Source organism: Symsagittifera roscoffensis, chromosome 8 (genome assembly GCF_963678635.1).
Source record: "Symsagittifera roscoffensis chromosome 8, txSymRosc1.1, whole genome shotgun sequence".
Lineage (NCBI taxonomy): Eukaryota > Metazoa > Xenacoelomorpha > Acoela > Convolutidae > Symsagittifera > Symsagittifera roscoffensis.
In genome coordinates, this window is record NC_087069.1 from 18,274,345 (window position 1) to 18,301,347 (window position 27,003).

The 27,003-nt window shown below is 40.8% G+C and overlaps 3 protein-coding genes across 4 annotated transcripts in view; 1 reads left to right on the plus strand and 2 right to left on the minus strand.

Moving 5' to 3' along the window:
- On the minus strand, positions 1 to 25,514 carry LOC134852939 (uncharacterized). 2 transcript variants are annotated; one of them, XM_063868814.1, is made up of 7 exons: positions 24,516 to 25,514; positions 14,939 to 15,095; positions 14,298 to 14,471; positions 13,799 to 14,011; positions 10,176 to 11,034; positions 9,714 to 9,897; positions 1 to 507 (listed from the first exon to the last, which is right to left on the minus strand). In XM_063868814.1, exons 1-7 carry the CDS (start codon positions 25,458 to 25,460, stop codon positions 55 to 57), a joined length of 2,985 nt encoding a protein of 994 aa, XP_063724884.1. In that variant the 5' UTR covers positions 25,461 to 25,514; the 3' UTR covers positions 1 to 54. The 2 variants fall into 2 exon arrangements, with proteins under 2 accessions (XP_063724884.1, XP_063724885.1); XM_063868815.1 differs by lacking the exon at positions 14,298 to 14,471.
- Positions 1 to 27,003, minus strand: part of LOC134852943 (nicotinamidase-like) — a 484,331-nt gene that overhangs the window by 387,656 nt on the left and 69,672 nt on the right. The gene's annotated exons all lie outside the window — the stretch shown is intronic.
- The window catches only part of LOC134852940 (uncharacterized), a 343,687-nt gene that overhangs the window by 182,685 nt on the left and 133,999 nt on the right, over positions 1 to 27,003 (plus strand). The window lies entirely within an intron of this gene.

Here is a 27,003-nt window from a genome sequence, read left to right on the forward strand (position 1 = left end):
TCCATTTCAATAATGATACAGTTCTAATTTAAATTAATAATTTTGATTTGCGGATTACATAATTTGACAGTATCGTTTGTCTTTATCTGAAAGTTTTGGAGATTTTGTCAATTTTGAAGCTTGATTCGATCCATCTTGTTGCGATGAGTCATCATCAACTGATGACGTAATCGTATCATCCCTCCCTGTTCCTGCCTCATCGAAGCTATCATTATCAGATAGACCGTAAATACTTTTCACATACTTCTGCACTTTCGGGAAGTTCTGTCTAAACTTCTGTGTATCGAACATTTCGTAATAGAGTATACCCGAAACCATGAACCGAAGCCACCCGCTTGTGGGGAAGAATCCTTGTTGGGCGATGATTGGTATGAGCGGTTTGTGTAGTTCGAAGCTGTAAGTGGCTTCCGCTTTGCAGTTATGGCTGATTCGGTATTGCTCTGACAAACAAATTATGACGGCGTACGCGTTCTCAACCGCCTCGGCCATTCTTTCGCAGAGGGATCCCTAAACAACAACAAGATTTGCTCTCTTGATAATAATAAGTGCTCAGGATCAATCCGCACGCAATCATCAAACTTCTTTGTGAAATTGACTGAACCAAAAAGATGCCACGCATAAAAATTTTTCACTTTCTTTGAAAGTCGGGACAACAACAATGATACAAAACGGCGATACGCTCCGTGAAAAAAAGTACCACATGATCAAAAAAAATTATACATAGCCTCCCGGGTTGACCTCCATAAACCGAAAATGCTTATCTTACATTTCCCCGCATCGAAAATGCTTATCTTACAATTTCCTACATCAAATGTATGGAAAAATGCTAATCATACAGTTTTCCAATGATAACAGCTCAATTGTGCAATCTGACCTATGCAGAAATGTCAACTTTTAAGGCCACTATCGGACTAATATATGAGATGACTGGGTCGGAAAACAGCCAATCGATGACGCCGAAAAGCACATTACTGCCCTATTTTACATTGTAAATCAGTGCCGTTTTCTGCTTCAGAGCGCCGTAGCTTGGCTGACTTCTGACCCAGTCATCTCATATATGATTCCGATGGTGGCCTTAAAATTTGATATTTTTGCATTTCGTGTAGAAGTTCTGAACTTTGATCAGAAATCCAATCAGTGAACTTTAATTACGTATGTGTTGAATATTTTCTGTTTTCTCGCACATGTGAAATTTTGTTTTTTATAGGAATTGAATTTATTCTGATGACAGAACTTGCTTGAACTTGTGGATCACAACTGGAGTATGTATGCTTGGAGAGTGTTTCCAACAACTCCTCCCTTATGGTTTTGGTTCAACTAGGAGTAGGCTTAGGAAAATGTTGCTCTCTCAAGAGTTGAGGAGATTCGCCTACAGATAATGAAGAGTTTGAGGTTCCAACCTCTAAAACCCTCTGATTTTTCTGTTGGTTCTCTTCTTTGTTCAGAGATTGCACGTCTTATGGGTAACTTTAAACGCTAATTGAGCCTCATTTGAGTTTTCAAAAAATGTTTATCTTACCATTTCCCTACATGAAAAAATGCTTATCGTACAATTTCCATATGTGAAAAATGCTTGTCTTACAATTTCAATCTTTGATAAAATGCTTATCTAACAATTTCCATATATGAAAAAATGTTTATCCTACAATTTCCATATTTGAAAAAATGTTTATCCTACGATTTCCATATATGAAAAAATGCTTGTCCTAGAAGTTTTTTTTTACAATTTTCTGAGTCTATGAAACTGTAGGAAATTGTAGGATAAGCATTTTTTCATATATGGAAATTGTAGGATAAGCATTTTTGGTCAACCCGGGCTATATAATTTCAGTTTACGAAAAATTAGAAAAGTAGAAGAAATTACAAAATATTCAACTACTTCACTAGATTACTCAAATTTAACCTCCAGTCGCTCAAAAAAAAAACAAAAAAAAAGATTTTTCTTTAAAACAGAATTATTTTTGGAACTTGAAATACCACTCGAACCACGAAAAAAATAGCTGTTCTAGTGTCATTTTATTGGGATGTATGGAAAAACTGAAACTATTGGGTTATGTGGAATTATCCCAAATTTTTACACAGAAGCGAAGCTGCGCTTCGCACACACGAGTAAGAAAGCGGCAAAGTTCTTGGAGCTTTAAAATGCATAAGAACTGAATTTTGCAATTAGAAATTTGGAATGTAGCACTAGAGGCAACCACACTAGCTTTGCATGTATTGAATTAGAATATATTAAGCCAAACTGCATATAAATTATGCGTTTCACAAACCTCGCGAAGTATATGGAGTTGAAAAAATTCTGAAAACCAATGTTACTTATTGTAGTTCGAAGTTTTTTCGGTTCGAATGAAGAATTAAAGAAGAATCAACATGCTATCAAAAAAAGCAAGCTAGGTTTTCAACACCGCCAAAATTCAGTATCAACAATTTTATCAAATTTCACTAATATTATCAAATAAAAAATGAAAGAGAAGGACTGGGTTTAAAGTCCAACCAAAAATCCTTGCAAGTCGGTCTTAGTGGTAAACAAACTCCAGAGGCGATTTTAGGATTTTCTCGGAGGGTGGAGGTATTCAAAAATTTTGTGGACGTTTTTTTAGGTCGTTCAAATTCATTTTATGAGCACTCCAAAGTTTTTTGAAAAACAGGCCAAAAAAGACGTTTTAGGGCGCTTTTTGGAAAATGTTGACCAGAAAAACTGTTTTTTTTTGGAGAGCGCTCTCTCTTCAAAATTAGTGTATCTTGGGGCCAAAGGCGGCTTTTAATAATATTTGGAGTCAGTCAGCAAAAAATGGATCTGGCGACCTTTTTAGCCGGTAGGGGCAGAATCCTTGAGAAAGGGGGGGCATGTTCCCCTTAAATCCGCTACTGAAACAACCCATGAAAAAATCAGAACACTTTCATGTCAAAAACAGTCATGGAATGAGCAAAACTTTTTTTGCACTTTTTCTGCACGTTCAGGGGGGAAAATCCAGTCTCCTATAACTTAAAAAAATGTTTTCTTTAAATGAACGGCTTGCTTTTGAATGTTCTAATCGAATCACAAAACACTTTGAAAATGAAGTTGTAGGGTTATTGGTTTGAATAGAAGCTTTTCCTCTTTTTTTCTCATCTTGCGGACAAGTATAAAGTTGAAGTGAATAGAAAGCTGCAAAAAATCTTTTGCAAATTTCATAAAGGATTAACAAACTTTATCATCGGTAACATCGGTAACATCGGCCATAAACATCTGCATAACTCAAAGCAAGCTGCAAAAATGGCCAGTATTTGTCCTTGAGACACATTGCTCTTTTTAAAGGTCAGCCTTAATCAAGGCTGAACCAAATTAGAGCGAAGAGACGGTTAAAATAGGTTTTGGGGGGTTCGAACCTGGTTACGGAGCGTCCCATCAAGTTCGGGGCATATTTGAGTTCTAGAAAGGAAATAACCTAGTCCGGATTCGAACCGGCGCCGAACCCGCGGGGACCCACCCTGTATACGCTTGGCTACTGTCCTTATATGCATTTATGCATTTACATTTTGGTTCAATTTTTTATTCTCATGCATTTATATTTATATGCATTTATACTCTCGCTTAGATTTGCGCTGCAACATCCTGCACCCCTAAACAAGGAAGAACGGGAGCAAGCTTTACGGTCGGGCGGGTCAGTTCGCTCGTAACGGTCTTTATGTCGGCGGATCTCGCGCATCCGTCCTTGCCATAGTTCAGTCTTAGAATACGTGCGAGTGGATAATGTCCACGTGGAGTGTCAGGCTCTATGACCCAAACCAAGTCGCCGGCTTCCAACTTAACGTCTGACTGGTTGTGCCACTTTGCCCTCCCATTGGGGGAAGGAACGTATTCCCACATTCACCGTGTCCATATTGCGTTAGCGTGTGATTGCGCTCTGGCGAACCGCTTCTTATGGTCAAAGTTTTCTTCGAAACTTAGCGACGGAAAACTCGCTGCGTGTTGACCAAGGATAAAATGATTCGGGGTCAACGCCTCTAGATCTAGCGGATTGGAACTAACGGCTGTTATCGGTCTAGCGTTAAGTGAAGGCTCAACAAGGCACAGCGTGGTTCTTAGAACCTCCTCAGTTACTCTTCTGTTGCCTAGGATGTCATACAAAACACGCTTGACACTAATCGCTCCCAGGAGCCACAATGGTGCGGTGCGCTGGGTGGATTGAATTTCTACTTGTTCCCTTTCTGAAAAAAAACAGTGGGTGCCAGCTTGTTCCAACTCTCAACGCAAGCTAATAGCTCTTTCTGAGCGCCAACAAAGTTCGTGCCGTTGTCGGACATGATGGTAGTCGGAGTGCCGCGACGTGCAATAAACCTCTCCACGCACATCACACAAGAGCTTGAGCTTGTGTCGAGCGAGGGGACCACTTCAATGTGCACCGCTCTAGTGGTGAGGCAGGTGAACAAAAAACCCCACCTCTTTTCCGTACTTCTCCGGGTTGGAACTAGAAACGGCCCAAAGTAGTCGACACCTGTGTTAGAGAAAGGAGGTTGCTTGTAACCCAGCCTTTCAATGGGCAGATCAGCCATAATATGAGTTACGGTTTGCGCTTTGCGTTTTCGGCACGCAACGCAAGTATTTTCAATGTTTCGCAGCAACCATCGCAAACTCAACACAACGTATTTCAAATTAACCACCGCACGCATATAATCCAAGCCTTGATGTAAATTCCTAACGTGCAAGTGTTTAACCAATAACGAACACTCAAGTATAATCGGATGCTTGCTATCAAAATCGGAATTAACCAAGCGGCTGATGCGCCCAGTCGAACGAAGGATGCCAGCTGGTCCAATGAACGGCGAATACTTGGAATAATACTATTCCTCATAATCACTTTACCGGATCTTAGTAGTTTCAGCTCACTAGGGAATGTCTCACCTCACCCTGGGACAGTAAATGAGCTTCTGTTCAGCAATATCCATTTCACATGGGTCTGTAATTTCTAATATACTCGACCGGAAATGTTTATGGGATGGCAGCCATCTTAACAAAAATGCTACTTTGCATTTGTATTTTACAACTGAATTGAATCTCTTCCATTTTCCGAAGGGAAGATTTCTTTCTGTCAAAACATCGACGACAAAATTTGACGAATTTTCCAGACAAATGTCGATATCACATGATGGTCCTTTGAGTCTTATTTTATCAATAACCCTTGTATTGGGCTTGAACGGCCAATCAGTCGTTCTCAGTATACTAGGGCCATTAACCCTGCTGCTTTCCTTGAGGTCTTCCGAAGAAATCTCTCGTATACCAGTATCAGCTAGGTTATCACCGCTAAGTATGTGATGCCACTTATCAGTGGTAGTAGACTCCAGAATCTCACCAGTGCGATTACCAACAAAAACCGGTAGTTTATTACAGGAATTAAGCCACTGAAGAACAGTGGTACTATCTGTCCACATGAAAATATCCGTAACTTTGAAAGTAAGACCTTTCAAAAATTTCTTTTTTTTTAAGCGGGATGCAAGAAGAACCGCTTGAAGCTCTAACTTTGGAATAGATAGCGCTTTCATAGATACAACGCGGGCTTTGCCAAACACAAAGACTAATTCGGTCTGATGCGAGCTAGCGCGATTACCAACAAAAACCGGTAGTTTATTACAGGAATTAAGCCACTGAAGAACAGTGGTACTATCTGTCCACATGAAAATATCCGTAACTTTGAAAGTAAGACCTTTCAAAAATTTCTTTTTTTTTAAGCGGGATGCAAGAAGAACCGCTTGAAGCTCTAACTTTGGAATAGATAGCGCTTTCATAGATACAACGCGGGCTTTGCCAAACACAAAGACTAATTCGGTCTGATGCGAGCTAGCAAGTCGCGCATGAAGGAAAGCGACGGCACAGAAAACATCCTGCGAACTATCACCGAACATGTGAAGTTCTATTCGGTCGAAAGGGTCAGTGAAATAGCTGCGAGGTATTGTCAGAGAACCTAACAAATGAAGACCTGAGTGCCACTCAAGGAACTGCTTTTTGTTTTTCTCTGGCAGATCATCGTCTCATTTTTGATCGCTGATTCGCCAGATATCTTTTAATAGAAGGCGAGCCTTCACGGTATACTGAGCCACTAGTCCAATTGGATCAAAAACAGAGGAAACAAAACTCAACACGGTACGCTGGGTGATTGCTTTGTCTAATGGACGATCAAGCCCTCTACTAACGACTAAGGTATCTTTAACGTGATCCCACTTAAGACCGAGAACATGCAACGACTGGTCTGGACTCGTACGAATATCTTTAACACAGGAATTGGACTCACGGTTTTCCGGATCAAGAGCGGTTGTTATATCGAATTTTGTCAGATGAAACCCACCTAGTTTAGGCAACGAGACTAAATCCCTACCTAATTTCAAGCGTCATCCCTGTTTTGAAAATAATCCAGATAATCATCGATATAAAACTTCTGGACAACAGCCGAAGCAGCTTCGGGGTACTCAGCTTGATTATCCGATGCAGTCTTCTGCAAAGCAAAATTCGCACAACTCGGCGAGTCACGGGCGCCAAAAATGTGACGCGTATATTGGTGAACTACCACACTTGATGTGGGGTCCTCCCTCCACAAAAAACGATGAGAAGGTTGATCTTCTTCGCGGACTCCAACCTGTAAAAACATCCCTTCAATGTCAGCTGAAACGGCGTATTTATGCTGGCGCAAACTTAAAAGTACAAAAATGAGGTTTTGAAGGAGGTCCGGGCCAACCAACACAGATTTGTTCAAGGAAGCGCCATGACACCCCGATGCCCCCATTGAGGACTCGGCGCACCTTACCGGGTTTATTCGGGTTCAACACCGGGTGATGCGGGAGATACCACTCACGATCGGCTCGTGATTTGGCCTTAACGGTTAAGACATATCCTTTTTGTATATCTTCTCTAATTGTTTCGGCGTACTTCTCACGGAGCGACGGATCCTTATCTAGCCTCTTTTCCAAAGACTTTAATTGAGCTAAGGAGGAAAAATAGTTATTCGGTAAAGTGCTTTCATTACCGTTCCAAAGCATTGGTACAATGTACCTCTCACCATCATTAAAAGTTCCATATTTCAAAACGGACAAAGCGCGTTTGTCGGCGGCGGAACGGGCATCTACCTGCTTGAAGGCTCCATATGACTCCAACTCATACCAAGTTTTAATTTGGTCCGCAAGAGACATGTCTTCGACAACACACTTAAACCAAGACGAGTTCGAATTAAAAGACGGCAGTAACGGACCACTTAGAACCCAACCTATTGAAAAGCGTACGGCGCACGGTGAAATAGAGTCCTCCCCCAGAAGGTACTCAACGGGTCTTATGGCGTTGTAGAAATCCTGTCCAATAATCATTTCGACTTCCTCATACTTATAATGTATAGGTTTTATCGGAGCCAACTGCGGGTATTTTTCCTGTAATTCAGGAATATTTATGCTATCCGATCCAATGCGAATATGATCCTTAACAAAAGCTCGAAAAGAATCCCAACCAAATGGAGACGTTTTACAAGATCGGCGGATACCCATGAGTGCGTGGAGGCACTATCGCAAAGAGATAGGGCATTAGTAATCGTCGCATCCGAAAAGACGGCGAGTGATGCAACTGGCAGGAGGCCTTTAGTTGACTCCTGGCTATGAATATCGCCGACGGCACTGTTAGTCGATTCATGTTTAGTGTTTGCGTTACCTGACGCCGGGGAACTTTTAGTATCCTAAAGAGGAAAATTTTCTCAGCTCCATGTAAGAGCACGTTGTGCGTGCTTTCACAATCTGGCTTGGGGCAATTTCTGGCCTTGCTGCAATCACGAATATTGTGATTGCTCTGTAAACACGCAAAGCAAAGTTTTTGTTCGGCTACATGTTAATTGCAGGTGCTTGTTAAAACCTGATTAATTGATGTTGATGCAGGAAAGAACGGTGCTACAACAGAAGGAACTTCTGCAGATGTTGTTGGAGCAAAATGATTTTCAGAAGCTACCGGGACTACTGACCCTGTGTTTGGGTTGCCTAGCACTGGATGAGTGGACAAAAATGTTTGCTGAGGCAAATTATTATAAACAGGTGGAATGACCTGCTATAACCCTACTGGATTGTTAACGGAAATCTGCGATTGGACCAAAATTGACAAATTATGTCGTTGTCCGTAAATGTGGTTACTGAAATACAATCTTGGATCACTAGAAGCTGCCTGGACATTATTCACTCCTGTGAAACTTGATGAGACCATGTTGTTTGTTGATGCAGGATAAGTTTCCTCAGGAGCTGTCGAACGAACGTGCTGCTCTTGATTGGAAACTACAACAGAGTCAGGCTGATTGTGGTCAACAGATTCGACCCAGTGACGCGTACGATCCTTTTCGTCTATTGTTAGTTGTGGAGAGACTCGAGTTAAACCACTTTCCTCAGCATTCTCGCTGATTTCCGACAACTCATCCTCTAACTCAAGCCCTTTCAACTCAATTTCTGCCAGTTTTTTCCTGTGTTCTTCAGCCAATTCTTCAGCCCGGTCACTTGTCATTACAGACTCTTTGTCGACTTTTGACTCACACGTGCCGTCTGCACACTTTGTGAAGTATACACTCGTCCTGGTCGATACACTCGATTTCGTAATCGTGGCTGAGATACTCGCTTTTCTCCGATTAAATGTTGTGTGTCAGAGGCTGGGATGGGCACACTAGATTTCGTAATCGTGGCTGGGATACTCGCTACTGAACATATGTGTGTCCCTTGTGGGGTGCCAAAATGTGCGTGTCAATCTCCACACTTCGTGAAAAATCAATTTTTAAACACTTGAATCAACGAGTATTTTATCGGCAAAATAACTCCGGAAATTTGAAAACATAACAATAATTTTTAACAAACTTTATCATCGGTAACATCGGTAACATCGGCCATAAACATCTGCATAGCTCAAAGCAAGCTGCAAAAATGGCCAGTATTTGTCCTTGAGATAAATTGCTCTTTTCAAAGATCAGCCTTAATCAAGGCTGAACCAAATTAGAGCAAAAAGACGGTTAAAATAGGTTTTGGAGGGTTCGAACCTGGTTACGGAGCGTCCCATCAAGTTCGGGGCATATTTGAGCTCTAGAAAGGAAATGACCTAGTCGGGATTCCAACCGGCGCCGAACCCGCCGGGACGCACCCTTTATACGCTTGGCTACTGTCCCTATATGCATTTACATTTTGGTTCAATTCTATACTCTCATGCATTTACATTTATATACATTTATACTCTCGCTTACATTTGCGCTACAACATATTGGATATTGCAAAATTTTTTAAAGAAAATTCTCCATGGGTAGGAATTGTCGGAAAGTGATCCACAGAATAATCACTTGCGATGCTTGCTATGGTACTAATAGAAGGAAATTAATATATGGAGAAATTTTACTGATCGGAAAACAACGAATCAAGAAATACGAATTTACCGGAATGATTACTTTTTTGCTATTGTCAAGCGGAAAGAGGAAAAGTAGCAGTTTTGGGGCGCAAAGCAAATCACTCTAACTTGTATATGCATGTTCTGGAATGTCATTCCTCGGCTACTTTAAGCCGACAATCGGGTTAATCGGAAACGACAAAATGAACTACGTCCTTGCAATTCTTATGCCATATTATTAGATAGTTATTACAAAAATTAGGATATTTGACATGGCGGATTTTCGAAGTATCGGATGTTTGCCCAAGACCCGGAAAGAACTTGGAAAAAAGGTTAAAAAGTTATAATAGCGTACCTGCATGCGATCCACATCTAGCCACACTTTGATTCCACTCTTCTGCAGGTTGTTTCTCAGTTTCAGAGCAACACTCTGCTGCGACCACGAGTAGCTGATCATTATGTGTTTAGGACTGTCGTCTATGAGTATCATCGGCGCAATGTCCTTGCCTATTATCTCGTCAATATCTTCCACACTTACGCTAAAAAAATTTAGTCAATTAACAAACTTAACAACAAGGATAGCCGGCTACTGTGCAAGTAGCACAGAATGTTCCGACTATATTCTTTCCGACTAGCTACATAAAAATTTTTCATGTTTTTTTTTCCAATAAGTGTTGTTCTTTTTGTGCGTGGTGTGACGAAAACCTAAAAATTAGGCATTTTGAGAACTGCAGTAAATAGAGCAAATCGTGCAACAAAAACAGTTAAAAATTTTGGTTACAAACGCATCAGAATCAACAAAAATAAACTTATCAACTTTTCCGATCCATGGGAATCATCGTCGCTTTCGGTCAAGGAGAGGAGTTTTGGCTGAATTGGATCGCGTACTGCCTCACTTGTTTTGGTGATCACATCTAGAGATTCCACCGTTACTGGAGATGGTCGAGCTGGTTCAACTGAACTTGCAATAGGAACCAAGTGCAACTTGTCTTCCGATCCACGGGAGTCATCGTCGCTTTCGGTCAAGGAGAGGAGTTTTGGCTGAATTGGATCGCGTACTGCCTCACTTGTTTTGGTGATCACATCTAGAGATTCCACCGTTACTGGAGATGGTCGAGCTGGTTCAACTGAACTTGCAATAGGAACCAAGTGCAACTTGTCTTCCGATCCACGGGAGTCATCGTCGCTTTCGGTCAAGGAGAGGAGTTTTGGCTGAATTGGATCGCGTACTGCCTCACTTGTTTTGGTGATCACATCTAGAGATTCCACCGTTACTGGAGATGGTCGAGCTGGTTCAACTGAACTTGCAATAGGAACCAAGTGCAACTTGTCTTCCGATCCACGGGAGTCATCGTCGCTTTCGGTCAAGGAGAGGAGTTTTGGCTGAATTGGATCGCGTACTGCCTCACTTGTTTTGGTGATCACATCTAGAGATTCCACCGTTACTGGAGATGGTCGAGCTGGTTCAACTGAACTTGCAATAGGAACCAAGTGCAACTTGTCTTCCGATCCACGGGAGTCATCGTCGCTTTCGGTCAAGGAGAGGAGTTTTGGCTGAATTGGATCGCGTACTGCCTCACTTGTTTTGGTGATCACATCTAGAGATTCCACCGTTACTGGAGATGGTCGAGCTGGTTCAACTGAGCTTGCAATAGGAATCAAGTGCAGCTTCTCTTCTTGAAAAACAACAATTTTTTCCCTTTTACCAGAAATGAGGGAGGGTAGACTGTTGCGTTGTTTAAAAAAATAACTTGCAGTAACCATGCTTTAATCGCCCATCGGCCATGCTTTGCCTGCCATTTCACTAAATCAAATAAGCTTTCGCAAAAATGTGTTTTTCCCAAAATTAATGATTGTAAAAAAAACTTTTTGAACATTCAAACAAATTACACCCTAAAAACTTTCGGAATAATTTTTATGAAAACCGATTTATATAAGAACAGACAAATCAACAGACAACTGGAAAAGATTAATTTCATCAAATACAAAAAATAACTTTTTTGAGTTTTGAATTTTAAGCATTTGTCACCTTGAAGTTCTTTATGTTTGATTATTTTTTCATTATTGACTCTTCTGATTAAATTAACCAGTACTAGCACAAACTGCAGGATCCTGGAATCCGGAGACAAGCCTTGGAACAATATCAAGAGTAAGTGGAACAAAATTTCTCGTATTAGGGCGAATCCCTGAATGTTCCGGCTGCCCTTTAAGGTCTATGGAGCAGTGTTTGCCTTATCAAAATTGATGGATGTTTCAAAAAAACAGAATTTTTTTTTAATTTGAGATTTTTTTGAAAATTATCTTCCCACACGCCATTTGAGTTACAAAGTGACAGACTTCGCTCGTAGTAACAAAAGAATTGCGGCAAATAGACAGCTTCAATCAATGTGGAGCGAGTTTTAAAATAGATTAAATCTCCGCTTGTGCGTTGAAAGCGCGAAGTTTATCACGCGCTATTAGTCCCAAATTGGCCAAAATGGCAACCTTTAGACCCCATTAACTTTACAAAAAACAAGCACAGCTGAAATATATATTTTTTAAATTTGAGCTAAAAAAAACAATAGTTTTCAATTGATATAGAAAAAAGACCGTCAAAAATTGCTAGACAAAAGTTCGAAATAAGTCTGCAGAAAAAAAACAACCAAGAGCACAAATAATCCGTCACTGTCTTCAAAAAGGGAAGAAAAAAAACAGAACCCACAAGCAAAACTGTTGATGTAAAATTGGTCCGCATACAAATAGCTGATTTGTAATCCAGAAATAGCTGATTTGTAATGAATACAACACTCGAAAGTGGATGCTGCAAATTTTTTACAGACTTCAACTTTGTATGATTGAGAGCTAAGCACCGACGTGAAAACATTAGGCTTCAAATAAAAGCAAGTGCGGAACAATTAAGATTATTGAACAACTAAGAGCTAGTTCAATATATAGTGCGGTAATTAAGGACGAGGTGTTCAGTAAAACCCAACAAGGCTGCTCATATATCAGGGCGAAGCCCTGAATGTTCAATTATGTCCTTAGTCCATATTGAATAGTTTTTGGGAAAAGAAAATACTGAAATACATATATCAAAGAACAAGTGCAAAAATTTGAGTTGCACGAACCCGGGTTGACCTCCATAGACCGATAATGCTTATCAAATTTTCTTGTTTTGGCGTAAAATTCGGTGTATTGGAGTAAATAAAAAAGAAAAACTTTTTGTTAAAAAAAGCTGATCATTTATTTTCCATATATGGAAATTGTCTGACTAGCATTTTTTTTTTGATGGCGACAAAAATAACTTTTTGAAATTGCAAGATTAGCAGTTTTGAAATTACCCCAAAAAAAGTTTTTTTTTTCAACCGCAAATGAAATTTTGTACTAAAAAAAATCCAAAAAAAATTTTTTGCATTCCGTATTATCATTTTTTGTGCGCCTAACGTCCCGTAATATTTTTTTAGGAAACGCTAAAAACTTTGTATGGCTTGTCATATAACTTTAATATATAATAAACAAGTACTTGTCATATAATTTTAATTTATAGAAAAAAGAATAGCATAGAGATTTCATACAGATTTCTGTACGTATGCTTTCGTATGGAATTGTATGGCAAGAGGTTTTTAATATATGGAAATTGTACGATACGAAGTTTTGGTCAACCCGGGAAGTTGGAACGATGGATTGGCTATAGCCTCATTTCAATTCAGAACGCTTTTGTTGTGTGGGGTTATTTGCCACAAATAAATAATTCGCATTTTGATTTCCACATTCTAAATAAAATGCTCCAATTGCACATAAATTAGTACAGAACATGTCAAGTTGGCAATTTTTAAACTCGCAGAACATTGCAAAAATGATCAGAGGTGTAATATCATTTTTTATTTGATTTCAAGGATTCGATATCTTCAATGTGATATCGAAATTTTTTGTTAAAAATTGTTATTTCAATCGCTGAGTTTGGGTATTCGAGAACAAACTTAAACAAATTTTAAATCAATGAATTTGATTTAAACTTATCAATAGTCTTGAAAAAAAGCGTTTCAACTACTATGAACAGAGTGAAAATCAAAAGAGTAGGAACCAAAACAATCACATCGCGAAAAATCAATTTTGAGCGTCAACAAGTTCAAAGACGTGTTCATTGAAAAAAAAACATACAATCTATATTTAAATGCCTTTGTTTTGTTCCTTAACTAGTTTGTAACTGTTCGTTCGTTTTTAGCACAGTAATTTTCAAACTGATGGAAAAAACTCCTCTTTCATTTTTAATTATTCATTCTCAAAATTTTAAGAAAACTGTAGTTTTTATTATTATTTACGGTTTGCTAAAGACCAAGTGATGTGTATCATAAAAATGTGCACTCTCGGTGTCAAATAATTGGCTTCGAATCACTGGTTTCTGCTGTACTTTGATTGCGATAAGTCAAAATTCAAATTTTAAGACTTAGATTCAATTACCGGTGCCCACATATGCGCTTCTCGGTAGTCCTGGAGGAGGTGCATCTGCGCCTGTAGACATAGGAGGAGGTGGGGGTGGAGGAATTGAGCTTGTTTGCGGGACTGAGGATGGAGCTGGTCTGTGTGATTGTCGGATCGGAACGAGATGTCTTTTGTCCCGTATCAGTTCTGGACTCTCTTCGCGCACCGCTTTGACTATGTTCGGTTCTTCGTCTTGAAATGAAAATCTATTTTTCCAGTACGAACTGTGTTTAAGCGATTTACTAATTGCCTTTTAAGTTTTCTCAATGTTTAACAAAAAAATATTTCAAGTAAGCGTTGCAAAGTAAGCGTTTACTGCTCAAAAGTGGAGGTCATAAAAAGTTTGGACCGTCTGGTGGTCATATAGTTCATTCGTTTGGTGGGGGGGGGGGGGGGGGGTTAGGAGATGGGTCTGGCTAGATATTCGAATCTGCGACTGGAATAGAAATTCGCAAATATACAAACAGACGAGCCTTACCGTTCTCCGAAAATTTGCCCGCTTCCGAATCCATTCGTTTTATGTCATCCAATACCTCACTCATATTTACATTCCGTACGTGTCTCATTTTAGTCTTCATCTTTTTCGGCGTTTGTCTTTTCTTTTTAATGTATTCATCTGGTTTTTCGCATTTTTCAATGGCTTCTTTCACACCTAACATAAAATCTAAACTACAGTTTTAAAAAGAAAATGTTGATTTGAAATATATTGAAGCTGGCCGATAAAAGCAAAAGGCTCCCTTTTAACTCCCTTTTAACTCCCTTTTAAAAACAGGAACCAAGGGTGAACTTTCTCGAGGGTGGGGGATCGGATTTTCAAAAATTGACAAACTTCCTGTTAGGTCGACTAAAATGTTTTTCCGAGGCCTCTTTAAAACACAATAATAATTTTGGGCCGTTAATAACGGACGTTTTTGGGCAAATTTCAAGGCCGGTCGACCGAAAACCGATGTTGTAAAATAGTTTAAAATGAGACCCTTTGGTCGGTAAGGGTTCAAATCCCTGAGGGGAGAAAAATCACACCCCCCCCCCCCCCCCCATTTACATCCTCCAACTGGAAATACTAGTTGAAAAACGTGTCAAACTTTTGATTACTTCGTTCTTACCTTTTTTGCTTCTTACCTTTTTTGTTCATCGTCTTCATCTTCGCTGTTCTCATTCTGGTGGCCAATAGCATCATCTTAGTTTCCATCCACAACTGCCACATGATGTTCTTCCCGATCTCCTCCATTTCTCGATCATAGTCGCTGCTACCACTGCACTCTTCGCCACTCATCGCCTAAAATTAGATGAAACAATTTATAAAACATCTTAGTTTTTGAGAAATCATAGTCTCAAAAATTATTGAGCTCTTGATAACATATCTTTGAAAGTACCTCACAATATCTCGACCTAAAAAATTCAGGCCACTGCACCTGTTGCAACGCAAATGTAGAGTATAGATGCAAATATAAAAGAAGAGTATAATTACCTATAAAACAAGCTTTAATTGCCGAGCGGCCTAAGCTAACGTAACGCGACCTATATGTGTGACATAGAAGTTGAAGTAGGTTCGAGCCCCACACTTACCCATGTATTAATATAGTAAAAACGGGGTTTATATCCTATTTTAACTGTTTTTTGGTTCTAATTCGGTTCAGCCTTAATTAAGGCTGACCGCCAAAAAGAGCAATGTGTCTCAAGGACATTACCGACCGGTTCTTGTGGCTAGCTTGCGCCAATTTTTACCGAAACAAGCTGATTAATCAAGTTATATGATTTTATGCTTGACCAAAAAATATGATGAATTATTGAGTGGCCGAGAATTTTTGCCGATAAATACTCTTTATAATTCAAGCAATCGACTACATAGTTTTTTACCAACTTGCGGAGATTGAGCGATCATTTTTTGGCGCACCACAGGGGACCTTTCGTCATAATTCGACGGAACCTTTTGTAATTGTCAATCGGGTCAACTCAGTGGAATACCCTAAATTTATCAATACTTTCACTTTGCTAATCATTTCTTCTCTTGGATATCTCCAAACAATATAATAAACAGTTTGTTTGACATCGAATACCGACCAGAGTACAATTTTCCCGTATAGACCAGACGTGAAAGTAGACGACTACTTGGACACGGAGATCAGGTCCTCAACTGCTGTGCCAGGCATCAGATCCTCACATATATTAGACCTACATCCAAAATAAATATCACAACCACATCAGCCTAGCCGCACTGACAGAAATGTGCGGGTACAAGACAGTCAATTAGTCAACATATCAATTCACTCGATCATTTTCAGAGTAAGCAAGTGCTGCAGAAAGAGAACCAGAATCAGTCCACGCTGGATGTAAATGAAGTGAGGAGAGGAAGGGCCATAGCAACCGAGGCGGAAGCAGCAGTCACAGAACAGAACTGCAGTACGACAGAGGCCCTCATACAGGTGTCAAGTGCAACCAAAAAAGTTTTGGTGAAACTGAAAGCCAGTTCGCTTCAACTAAATCAAAACTGTTTCTCCCGCCCGATTTTTTTGACTTCGTTGCGTGACAGTAATGTTAAGTGGTCAGGTACGGTGGTATTAGGTGATTTAAGTTGAATTCTTTCAACCTCAGGTTTACTCCGTGTGTGTTGTTGGAGTTCAACCGACCTAATTATTTTTCCAATCCCATTGGTACTCAAGCGTAACATAGCCGTCGCATAGGTCCCCTAAGTGTATGGTATTCATTCTATAGTTCCTTGGATCACAAGCTCCGAAAACTTCCCGCTCCGTCCCAGAAGCGCGTCAAAGATGATTGCTTTACAAAGCCAGGTTTAAGTTTGAACTTCAACGCTAGGGACTCCCAGAAAACAATACAGTACTACGTTCATCACTACTTGTCTCACCATAACGAACTTGTAATTTGGCACGACGCCATTAATAACTAGATAGGCACCGCAGCAACAATAACCGTAAGCTGAGTAGTGAGCAACTTGTCAATTTGTTATTGAGGTATAGGACAAACATTTGTGCAATCGTATACTGTAGACGTAACGGAACCGAGGATATAGCGGAAAATTTAGTTTCAACAGGTATTCTCGTTCTGAAAGACTTCATCTCTAAGCGTAAGGCTAAGGACCAGGTACTAATTGAGAAGTGAAAAGAGCTTCACCAGCCTCCTTCCCTTGAGTTAAAGACTCTCCTCCATCAAAGCTATAAAAAATAGGCTTCAGGCAGAAGCTTTGAGACGTCAAGTTCACCCATTTTGCAAACTAAGGTTGATATATTAAGGCCAATTTAACTATGTATCAAAACAGTATCTCATTTTATTGATTGTTTTCGATAAGTGAGCATCCGTAGAACATTGTCAATTTGTGAAAAACATGGACAAAAAATTCCAGAGTAAGATACGCAAGTTATTTGAAACCCGTCTAAATCTAGAAAATGAGCTTCTTAAAGGTCACTCATTATTACTTGAGTACATTGAGAACAATAGTCGCACCGCAAAAATTGATAATGCTGTTCACAAATAAAAAATTGCTTTGGAAAAAGCTGTTGTCGTCAATGAGCACTTAAATAAATTAGCGGGAAAAACGGAAAATCCTGGAAAAATTGTTGCTCAGCAAGAACACTAGCTTAAGAAAGTAACCGAAATGAAAGATAAAGTAATGCATGAAGCTCAGAGTTACAAGATGAGCCTTGAACCTTCGTCATTCCCAGCACCTGGCATTACAGGGAGCAAGGAATCTTTGCAACAAATTAGGTCTGAGACATCCTCATGCTCGCACAAAACAAGAGATTCGGAAGCACGAGTATCTGAAAACAGGTCTAAGGTCACTGATAAGTCTAAGAAAGTAGACAACGTGAGTCACATAAGTCTGATAAATCTGCTTCCACTCGTCATACCTCGACTGCTCACACTATGTCATCAAGTGAGAAACGGCATGAGTTAGCTTTGGTAAAACGACGCCACGAGGAGCTGGAAAGGCAGTATCAGGTATCTATAAGACTTAAAGAGCAGGAGAACCGTCCTAAGTTCAAAAAAAGTCAGCTGGAGCTAAAGCATTTGGCTGAAAGTCATAAAAAGCAACTGATTGAAATGGAAATGAAAGCGTTTGAACTCGAGAACAGTTCATCTGAGGTTAGCGAGAATGCAGTGGAAAGCCACTCGACAGGAGTAAATCAACCTATTTCAAAAGTAGCAACCGATCGAACTAATGATTGGGTAGACTCTGTTAGTTCACAGGCACCTCCTGACGGTGCTGTTGCGCCAGGTTTGCTGGCCTTCACTCCTGTAACCCTTTCGTCAGAGCCGACGACTTCCGCCATCTTAGCTCAAGCAATTCATACCAGTAATAGTCATCACCATGAGCACACAGCATTGAGTGACCCTGGAATCTATAGTTATGTTATCGGGCTATGCCTCAATTTGGCAGTGCAAGCTTTTTGCCATTGCAAGCTTCTGTTCCATCTGTTTCATTACCAGTTAACAATATGCACTCTAGTGCACACGTGTTACCAACACCGTCTGCGGTTCCTTTACAGACCATGATTTCAAACATAACTAATGGTAGTTTAGCCATCGGGCAACCGGAATCATTACCTGTCCCAATGTTACCGGCACAAACCGGTTCTGGTTTTGTTTCTTTGTCACCTGCATTTGCTTGTGGTGGCTTCTCATCTTCTGGAGTAAACCCATCGCCGGTTTTCTTTTCGGCACCTGATTGCCATGCAGCGCCACATCAGACGCAACATAGCTATCCCTTTGTACCGCATACTGTGTCACCCAACATCAACGATTATTACACAAGTGATACAAACTTATGGCGATTGGCAGCTACAACTACAATAGTCACACCCGTTCAGTGTTATAATGCTGGAGGCATTTTTTATAATGTGACAACTGTTGTCCCACCGTGTAAAACCGCCGCCCCGTATACTAGTGGAGGGACTGTGTATTTCAATACTCCCGCAGTTCATCCACAACATGTTCGGCATTTTGTCAATAACATTAATACTGATTATCAGCCAGTCAACGAAGACTACGGACCGCCTTCTGCTTATCCGAACCAAGGTTGTTCATCGGATCGACCTCCCTCCGCTCGTGAACTGGCGGAATTAATCATGCATAGCCGCAAAGATCATCTTCCTGAATGGAAGTTAGCCCAGTTTGACGGCAACCCGTTAAACTGGCACAAATGGTTTGGTCAGTTTAAATCCACCGATAATTCCGCTGTTCTCACAGATGATACGAAACTGACAAACTTAAAAACGCTCGTCACAGGCAAAACCAAAAACCGCAATTGCGGAATTTAGTTATAGTGGTGTCATGTACAAAGATGCACTGGCCACCTTGCAACGGAAGTTTGGGCAACCACACGCTATTGTTGGCGCGCTTCTTGACAAGCTGAGTACCTTTCCACCACTTAAGATGCACAATTCGGAAAATGTCATCAGTCTCTCCTCTGCCATATCTGCCTCGTGGCAGTTTTCAAATCAGTGTCATTCAACGATGATCTAAAGAGTGTTAACCTGTTAAACCAAGCTGTTAGTAAACTTCCGCCTAACCTCAAGGAAGCTTGGTCAATGCATACTGTTAGGCATAAGTGGCAGCGACCAACACTCTTAGATTTTAATAAGTGGTTGAAAGAAAAGGCCGAGGGGCATGAAAGATTGCGTGTACTCAACTCTAAGGCAAAAAACGAGAAACCAGTTAAACCAAAAACAACCAAAGTTTTTGCAGCCAATAACCAGGTAACTAATAAGGCTCAGGATAAGTCTAAGTTTCCGCCGTGCGTTTTGTGTAAGGGCACTCACGCATTGTGGAACTGTGCCGTTTTCAAGGAAAAGAATGCTACTCAGCGAGCAAAATACGTAGCTGGATAGAAACTTTGCTTCGCTTGCCTCAATGGCAATCATAATTTCCGGCAATGTTTTAGAGCTAAAACGTGCCCGAGGCCAGAGTGTGATAGCACACATAATGTCTTGCTCCATGAAGCCGAAAAAATATTTCCTCGGAAAATTCAAAAAAGGCTGGAACAAACAAATCCAAGGAGAATACAAACACTTCCACCCATGCCGCTGTTAGTGATGTACATGACATTGAATCTTCCAAAGGGTTGTTGCCAATTGCAACACTTGGTGTATCCTCGGATGTAACCAGTCTCCTGACGTTTGTTCTTTGTGATAGTGCATCGACTCACTCCTGGGTGTCTTCGTCACTCGTAAACCGTCTCGGCTTAGTAGGGGAGCCCGTTAACTTGTCAATTAGTGGTTTCAATTCAACCACCATTGTTGAGACTCAGAGGGTCAAGTTTACAGTTTCCTCCGAGCCGAATAAAAGTGATTTTGTATTTTCTCTCTGTGCATATGTTAAAGACAATATTCGGATTGGTTCCGAATTAATCAATATTGCTGATTTGCAGAATAAATATCCACAATTAGCACCTATTAAGCCCTCTCAATATACGTATGAAGACGTTGAAGTTATTATCGGACAAGACTACTACCACGCCGTTAGACCCATTGAGTTCATCTTGGGAGATGATAAAAACTCACCGTGTTCCGTTCGCCTACCGATAGGTTGGGTCATAAAAGGTCCGTTGTCGCCGTCCGTTAATTCTACTTCTTCGTGTTTCAAGTGTGTTGTTGAAGATTTTTCACTGACCGACCAGATAAAATCCTGGTACGAATTGGAATCTTATGGTGCTTTCAAACAAGTCGATGCCCGTTCCGCCGCGGATAAACATGCTTTATCCATCCTTAATTCTGAAACCGTTCACAATGGCGAAAGATACATTGTGCCTATGCTTTGGATTGATAGTAATGTCAGTCTACCAAACAACTATTATTCGTCACTCGCCCAATTTAAAACATTGGAGAGAAGGTTAAGTAAAGACCCTGAACTGCGCGAAAGATATGCAGACACAATTAGAGAGGACATTAGGAAAGGGTATGTCGTTACCGTCGAACCGCATGATCCAAGTAAACGTTCCGATCGCGAGTGTTTTTTTCCGCATCATCCCGTCGTAAGTTCGAATAAGCCGGGTGACGTGCGCCGAGTCCTTAATGGGGCTTCTAAGTTTCACGGCACATCCATAAATAAGTCCTTATTGGTGGGTCGGAACTACTCCAAATGTTAATTTTTGTACTTTTGTGATTCCGTCAACACAAGTACGCCGTCTCCGCGGACATAGATGGTATGTTCCTCCAGCTAGGAGTCCTCGCCCGCGATCAAGTTTCACTCCGTTTTTTGTGGCGGTAGGATACCACTTCCGATGTGGTAGTTCATCAGTACACTCGCCATATATTCGGCGCACGGGATTCGCGTACGTGAGCCAATTTCGCGTTGCGAAAAACAGCAACTGATAATATTTCCACATACCCTGAGGCCGCCTCAGTCGTGAATGAAATGGACGATTACTTGGATTCGTTCGAGAACGTTACCCACCATGCAATTAAAGGTAGCCGCAATTTGGTTTCGTTACTAAAGTTGGGAGGATTTAATTTGACTAAATTTATCAGTAATGCTGATGAAATCACTTCAACAATGAACCCCGAGGATTGCAAAACCTCGTCTTCAACCATCAGGGAAAATTGTAACGATGCGGAACAATCATCGCACTTCTTAGGTCTTAAGTGGTACCATGTGAAAGACATATTGGTTGGCAGCAGATGCGTGGATCGTCCTCTCGATAAGGCAATAACTCAACGAACCGTCTTGAGTTTTGTCTCTTCTGTATTTGACCCTGTTGGGTTAATAGCTGCATTTACTGTTAGGGCCCGTTTTTTGCTTAAAGATGTTTGGAAAATCAGTGGCCAAAGTTGGGAAGATGAATTGCCGGAAGAGATAAGAGATCCGGTCTGCACTCCGGTCTGCCTCTCTTAGGGCAATTGACTATTCCCCGTTGTTACTTCACAGAGCCTGTGGGTCAAATTGAGCTCCACATGTTCGGTGATAGCTCGCAGGACGTTTTTTAGGCGGTTGGATTTTTGCGTGCGCGACTCTCGAGTTCGCACAAAACTCAAATATCATTCAAATTTGGTAAAGCTCGCGTTGCGCCCATGGAAGCGCTATCTATACCGAAGCTAGAGCTTCAAGCTGCTCTGCTCGCCACACGATTGAAAGATGATATACTGACCGCCCTTACTGTCAGCATTAACCATGTCTAGATGTGGACAGATAGTACAACAGTTTTGCAGTGGCTAAAATTCACTGAAAAATTACCTGTATTCGTCGCTAATCGAGTCGGCGAAACCCTCGAATCGACCACTATTGATGAGTGCCACCATGTTCTGAAAGGCGATAATCCAGCTGATACCGGTACGCGGGGAATTTCTTCGGAAGCCCTCAAGGATAGCAGCTGCGTTATTGGTCCGAGCATTCTCAGGACTACTGATTAGCCGTTTATACCCGAGGAACGTGTAATCAATAAAATTCGTTTGAGGGGTCATACTTGTGATGTTGATATTTGCTTGGAGACATCATCTTCCTTCGTCACCGATGTCACATCCATCAAACATCCCGAACACGGTTTCAATTGGGAAAGTGTCAGTTCCTTTACGAGATATAAACGAGTAGTCGTTTTTATGTTGAGGATGTTGCCTTCACATAAGCATTTTTGTGGTAAGGGCTTACGAATCACTGACGCCACTGAACTTGATATTGCAGAAAGCAAACTGATTCATCTTGCTCAGATAGATCCTTCCCCGTTGAGTTAAAAACACTCACCGCTGGCAAACCTACTAAGAATAGTAGTAAAATTTCCACATACTCGCCATTTATCGGTCCCGCTGGTATCATTCGTTCCACCGGACGGATCGAGCGCTTAGTGAATAACGAGTTTGATACTAAGCACCCAGTATTACTCGACGCCCGACATACCCTAGTTCGTTTGTTGGGTCGCAGCCTCCTTCACAAGCATTTTCATCAAGGTTTAGATTACATGCGCTCCGTTTTAAATATAAAATATGCAATATTTGGGTTGCTTCGACTATCGAAAATCAATGTGTAACATGCCGTTAATGCAAAGCAAGAACCATCTAGCCAATTATGTCCGATTTACCTGTCGAACGTCTCGGATATAAGCAACCACCCTTTAATCATACGCGCGTGGATTACTTTGGACCGCTTTACGTTCCGGTTCGCAGAAGCACTGAAAAAAGATGGGGATTTCATTTTACTTGCTTCACCACCAGGGCTGTACACCTTGAGATTGTACCATCTCTGATCACCAGTTCTTGTGTCATGGGCATTGAACGGTTCATCGCGCGTCGTGGTACACCAAGCAAAATCTGGTGGGATAACGGCACGAACATCGTTGGTGCGGAAAAAGAATTACTTGCCTGCATCAAGAGCTGGAATGGCATGGCTCCGGACATTTTTGCACACAAAGGTGTTGCTTGGAAATTTAAACCGCCAGGCGCACCCCATCATGGCAGCTCCTGGGAACGCCTCGTCCTAAGCGTGAAGCGCGTGCTTTACGACATACTAAGCAGTAGGCGAGTCACCGAAGAGGTGTTAGGAACAACCTTATGCTTAAAAACACTCACCGCTGGCAAACCTATTAAGAATAGTAACAGGATTGCCACATACTCTCCGTTTATCGGTCCCGCTGATATCATTCTTTCCACCTGACGGTACTACTCTCTTGCCCGAATCGTCAAGCTAAACTACGAACAGGACGGTTGCGCCCGATCCGCCCTTGTTAAGACCGCAACCCGTGAAGTCACTCGGCCGACCGTTAAGCTCGCTCCGGTTCTTCCTTCTTCAGGGAGGGTGGAGGATGTTGCAACGCAAATGTAGAGTATAGATGCAAATAAAAAAAAGAGTATAATTGCATATATAACAAGCTTTAATGGCCGAGCGACCTAAGCTAACGTAACGCGAATTATTTGTGTGACATAACAGTTGACGTAGGTTCGAGCCCCCCACTTGCCCATGTATTAATATACTAAAAACTGGGGTTATATCCTATTTTAACTGTTTTTTGGTTCTAATTCGGTTCAACCTTGATTAAGGCTGACCGCCAAAAAGAGAAATTTGTCTCAAGGACATTACCGACCGGTTCTTGTGGCTAGCTTGCGCCGATTTGTACCGAAACAAGCTGATTATTGAAGTTATATGATGTTATGCTTGACCAAAAAATATGATGAGTTATTGAGTGGCCGAGAATATTTGCCGATAAATACTCTTTATAATTCAAGCATTCGACTTCATAGTTTTTTTGCCAACTTACGGAGATTGAGCGAGCATAGCACCACTAGTAGGTTTAAGGAGTTGGAAATGCTCTTGCTTCAATGTTTCGACCCCCTGACCATCTAACGTATCCTCCTAGGCACTATTTTGCATATCAATATTTGTACGAATGACCCAAATTTTTTTCTATTGGGACCTTCAGCGCGAATTCATGTAATTTGAAGAGCAAACGCGCGCATTTGAACCTCAATTTTTGACTAATATGTATTTTTTTAAAATTCCTAAAATCGTCTTTCTTGACTAACTTTTTCCAAAAAGTGCTCCGAGAAAGCTTTTGTGTAAAACTAATTTGATTGAATCAACAAAAAGGTTGTTAACACTTTCCAAATGCCTATTTCGAGATGAACTTAAATTTCGAGAGAAAAACTTAAATGCCTGCCCTTAACTATCAAGGCCATGAAACTATCATATCTCCTTTGAAAATTGTTCCCCGCTTTAATCCATTTCCCCTGTGGGTTCATTGGTTTCAATTTGTGCGTACCTTGATCTGATTCATTAACTCTTCGTTTTCGCAAATCAGTTTCCGATTTGGTTTGGAAAAACTCAATTCCCACACAAGCTCAGCTGCCGGGTAAGAAATATACTCCAGTTTCATGTCAAAAATTTGGGGCAAGTTTTTCAGCAGAGTTGTTTGTTGAACGAGTATGTTCGAGTTTTGCTCCGTGCGTGAAAATGTCAAAAGTGCCTTTAAAAATCCGGCACGGTAAGCCGGTTTTTTAGTCAAGCTAGTAGCAACATGTTCGATCCAAAACTGTCGAGAGTTTTGAACGGTTTCTTCCAGTTTATTAATTAAAATGGTTATAACTGGCAAATGCTCGTTGAAAACTGCTTTCGATTTGTTTTCGTCCGAATCCGCTGCGATTGAGAGCAGCAAAAGTGTAAATACTTTCATGTTTGAGCTTTCTTCAGACGAGGAAACAATTTTTGCAACTTGATTTTGGCATTTCATTTCGAAGAATGTTTGCTTCGCATCTAGAGCAACCTCAAGGATTTTACAAACTGACAGAATCAAAAATATGATCGCACTTTCTTCAATTCTATCGGTAACTTGATTGTTAAGCTGAACTTGCAATATTTCAAAAACAGTTGTCAAAGTACCATTTTCTTTGACCTGTTCGCATACTTGATCGGAATTGGTTGTCAACATAAATAATAATTTGGCAAAAAAGTACAAGTGCTCACTGGCATCTTCGCCTTTTCCGAAATGGCAAAACTTCAGCTCATATCGAATCAGTGAAAGCAAGTTCGGCTCTCGGATTATTGAACAGATGTTTCGGCTAAGAATTTCAGCATTTTCAGACTCGCTTTGTTCTTGGAGCAGTTTGAGAAGTTTTTTGCAGCTGCTTATCGCGTTTTCGGGCGATTCTATCGAAGTGAAGTCGGATAACGTTTCCTCGAACTGGAAACTAAACTGCTGTTGATTCATTTCAGAAAATGGTTTTAAACTCAGGGAACAAATAAATTGATGAAATTTTGATTAAGAAAAATATTACTGAACAACGCCAATATCGTTTTCTATTGGAATAAATAGAATTAACTCGCTCAAAACTTCTTGACAATTATGGTACCCTATGCGTATTTTGCTTGCAAGAAAAAGGCGAATCACATGATTATTTGATGAGCTATTTGTTGACAGTCATTTTGTCAATAGATATTCAAATCAGAACTCGTGTTGCAATTGGTGAGATGGCGTCTAGTTATTTAGTTTTCTCAAAACTAAGTTTAGGTTCAATTACCATTTTTTGACCACGAAACTTTTAAATTAGCAAATACTAGAGTTTAATTTCCCTTTAACCGAGAACTATTTGTAATTAGGCTGCCCTCTTTTTTGTATAACAGAGGACGCTCTATACTTTTATTCAACTCATATTTTTTAAATTATAGAAAAAAAAATTATTTTGTATAAAAGCCTCACATATAATTTCACTTCCGCGAGCTGCAAAGGTTCAATTTAAAGGCAAAACTTTAAAAATTAGTCAATTTATACGACTACCGATGCGCCGTTAATATTAGATGGCTTTCGAACTTGCCGGAACTGACATGAGTGAAATGACCGTCTCAACAACACCCCTCCATCGCCGGAATTGACATGGTTGAGATGACCGTCTCAACAACACCCCTCCCTCGCCGGAACTGACATGGTTGAGATGACCGTCTCAACAACACCCCTCCCTCGCCGGAACTGACATGGTTGAGATGACCGTCTCAACAACACCCCTCCCTCGCCGGAACTGACATGGTTGAGATGACCGTCTCAACAACACCCCTCCCTCGCCGGAACTGACATGAGTGAAATGACCGTCTCAACAACACCCCTCCCTCGCCGGAACTGACATGAGTGAAATGACCGTCTCAACAACACCCCTCCCTCGCCGGAACTGACATGGTTGAGATGACCGTCTCAACAACACCCCTCCCTCGCCGGAACTGACATGGTTGAGATGACCGTCTCAACAACACCCCTCCCTCGCCGGAACTGACATGGTTGAGATGACCGTCTCAACAACACCCCTCATTCGTTGAAAAAGGGGATTCGTTACTAACGATAACCCATCAAAGTAGTGTTTAGTCTTTTTACGGGTAAAAACTTTTGAACATATACTAGCGGGGTGCCCTAATGTTACAGAGCTTCAACTAAACTCTTGCGGTGGTCGCCTTTAGTTTTCGATAGCTTCTGAACAAAGACATTCATGCAATTTACTCAATGTTTTGAATGTTTTGCTGTTCAAAGTCAATTCGACGCTAGATCGGGTCATTTAACTGACTCCGCCCGAAAATCAATATTTCAACGTCTTGAAATGAAACCATTTTGCTTCAATCTGATTGACTAGAAATAACCAATCAAATATCAGCTCCATTTCAAAACGTTTTGCTGGTGGAATTCCTCATACACGCGAAATACCGAATGCGCGAAAATAAAAATCAGCCAATCAGATCTCAGTAATCTAAAATTTGGAAAGAAAGTAAAC

What these genes read in the sequence shown, in the direction of transcription:
- LOC134852939 (XM_063868814.1), bottom strand. Translation starts at nt 25,460, where the DNA reads ATGAATCAACAGCAGTTTAGTTTCCAGTTCGAGGAAACGTTATCCGAC. An exon ending in AAGCGCATATGTGGGCACCG is followed by an intron (nt 11,035 to 13,798) that starts GTAATTGAATCT and finishes TTGTTTTTCAAG; the next exon opens with AAGAGAAGCTGCACTTGATT. An exon ending in GATTCCCATGGATCGGAAAA is followed by an intron (nt 9,898 to 10,175) that starts GTTGATAAGTTT and finishes AAATTTTTTTAG; the next exon opens with CGTAAGTGTGGAAGATATTG.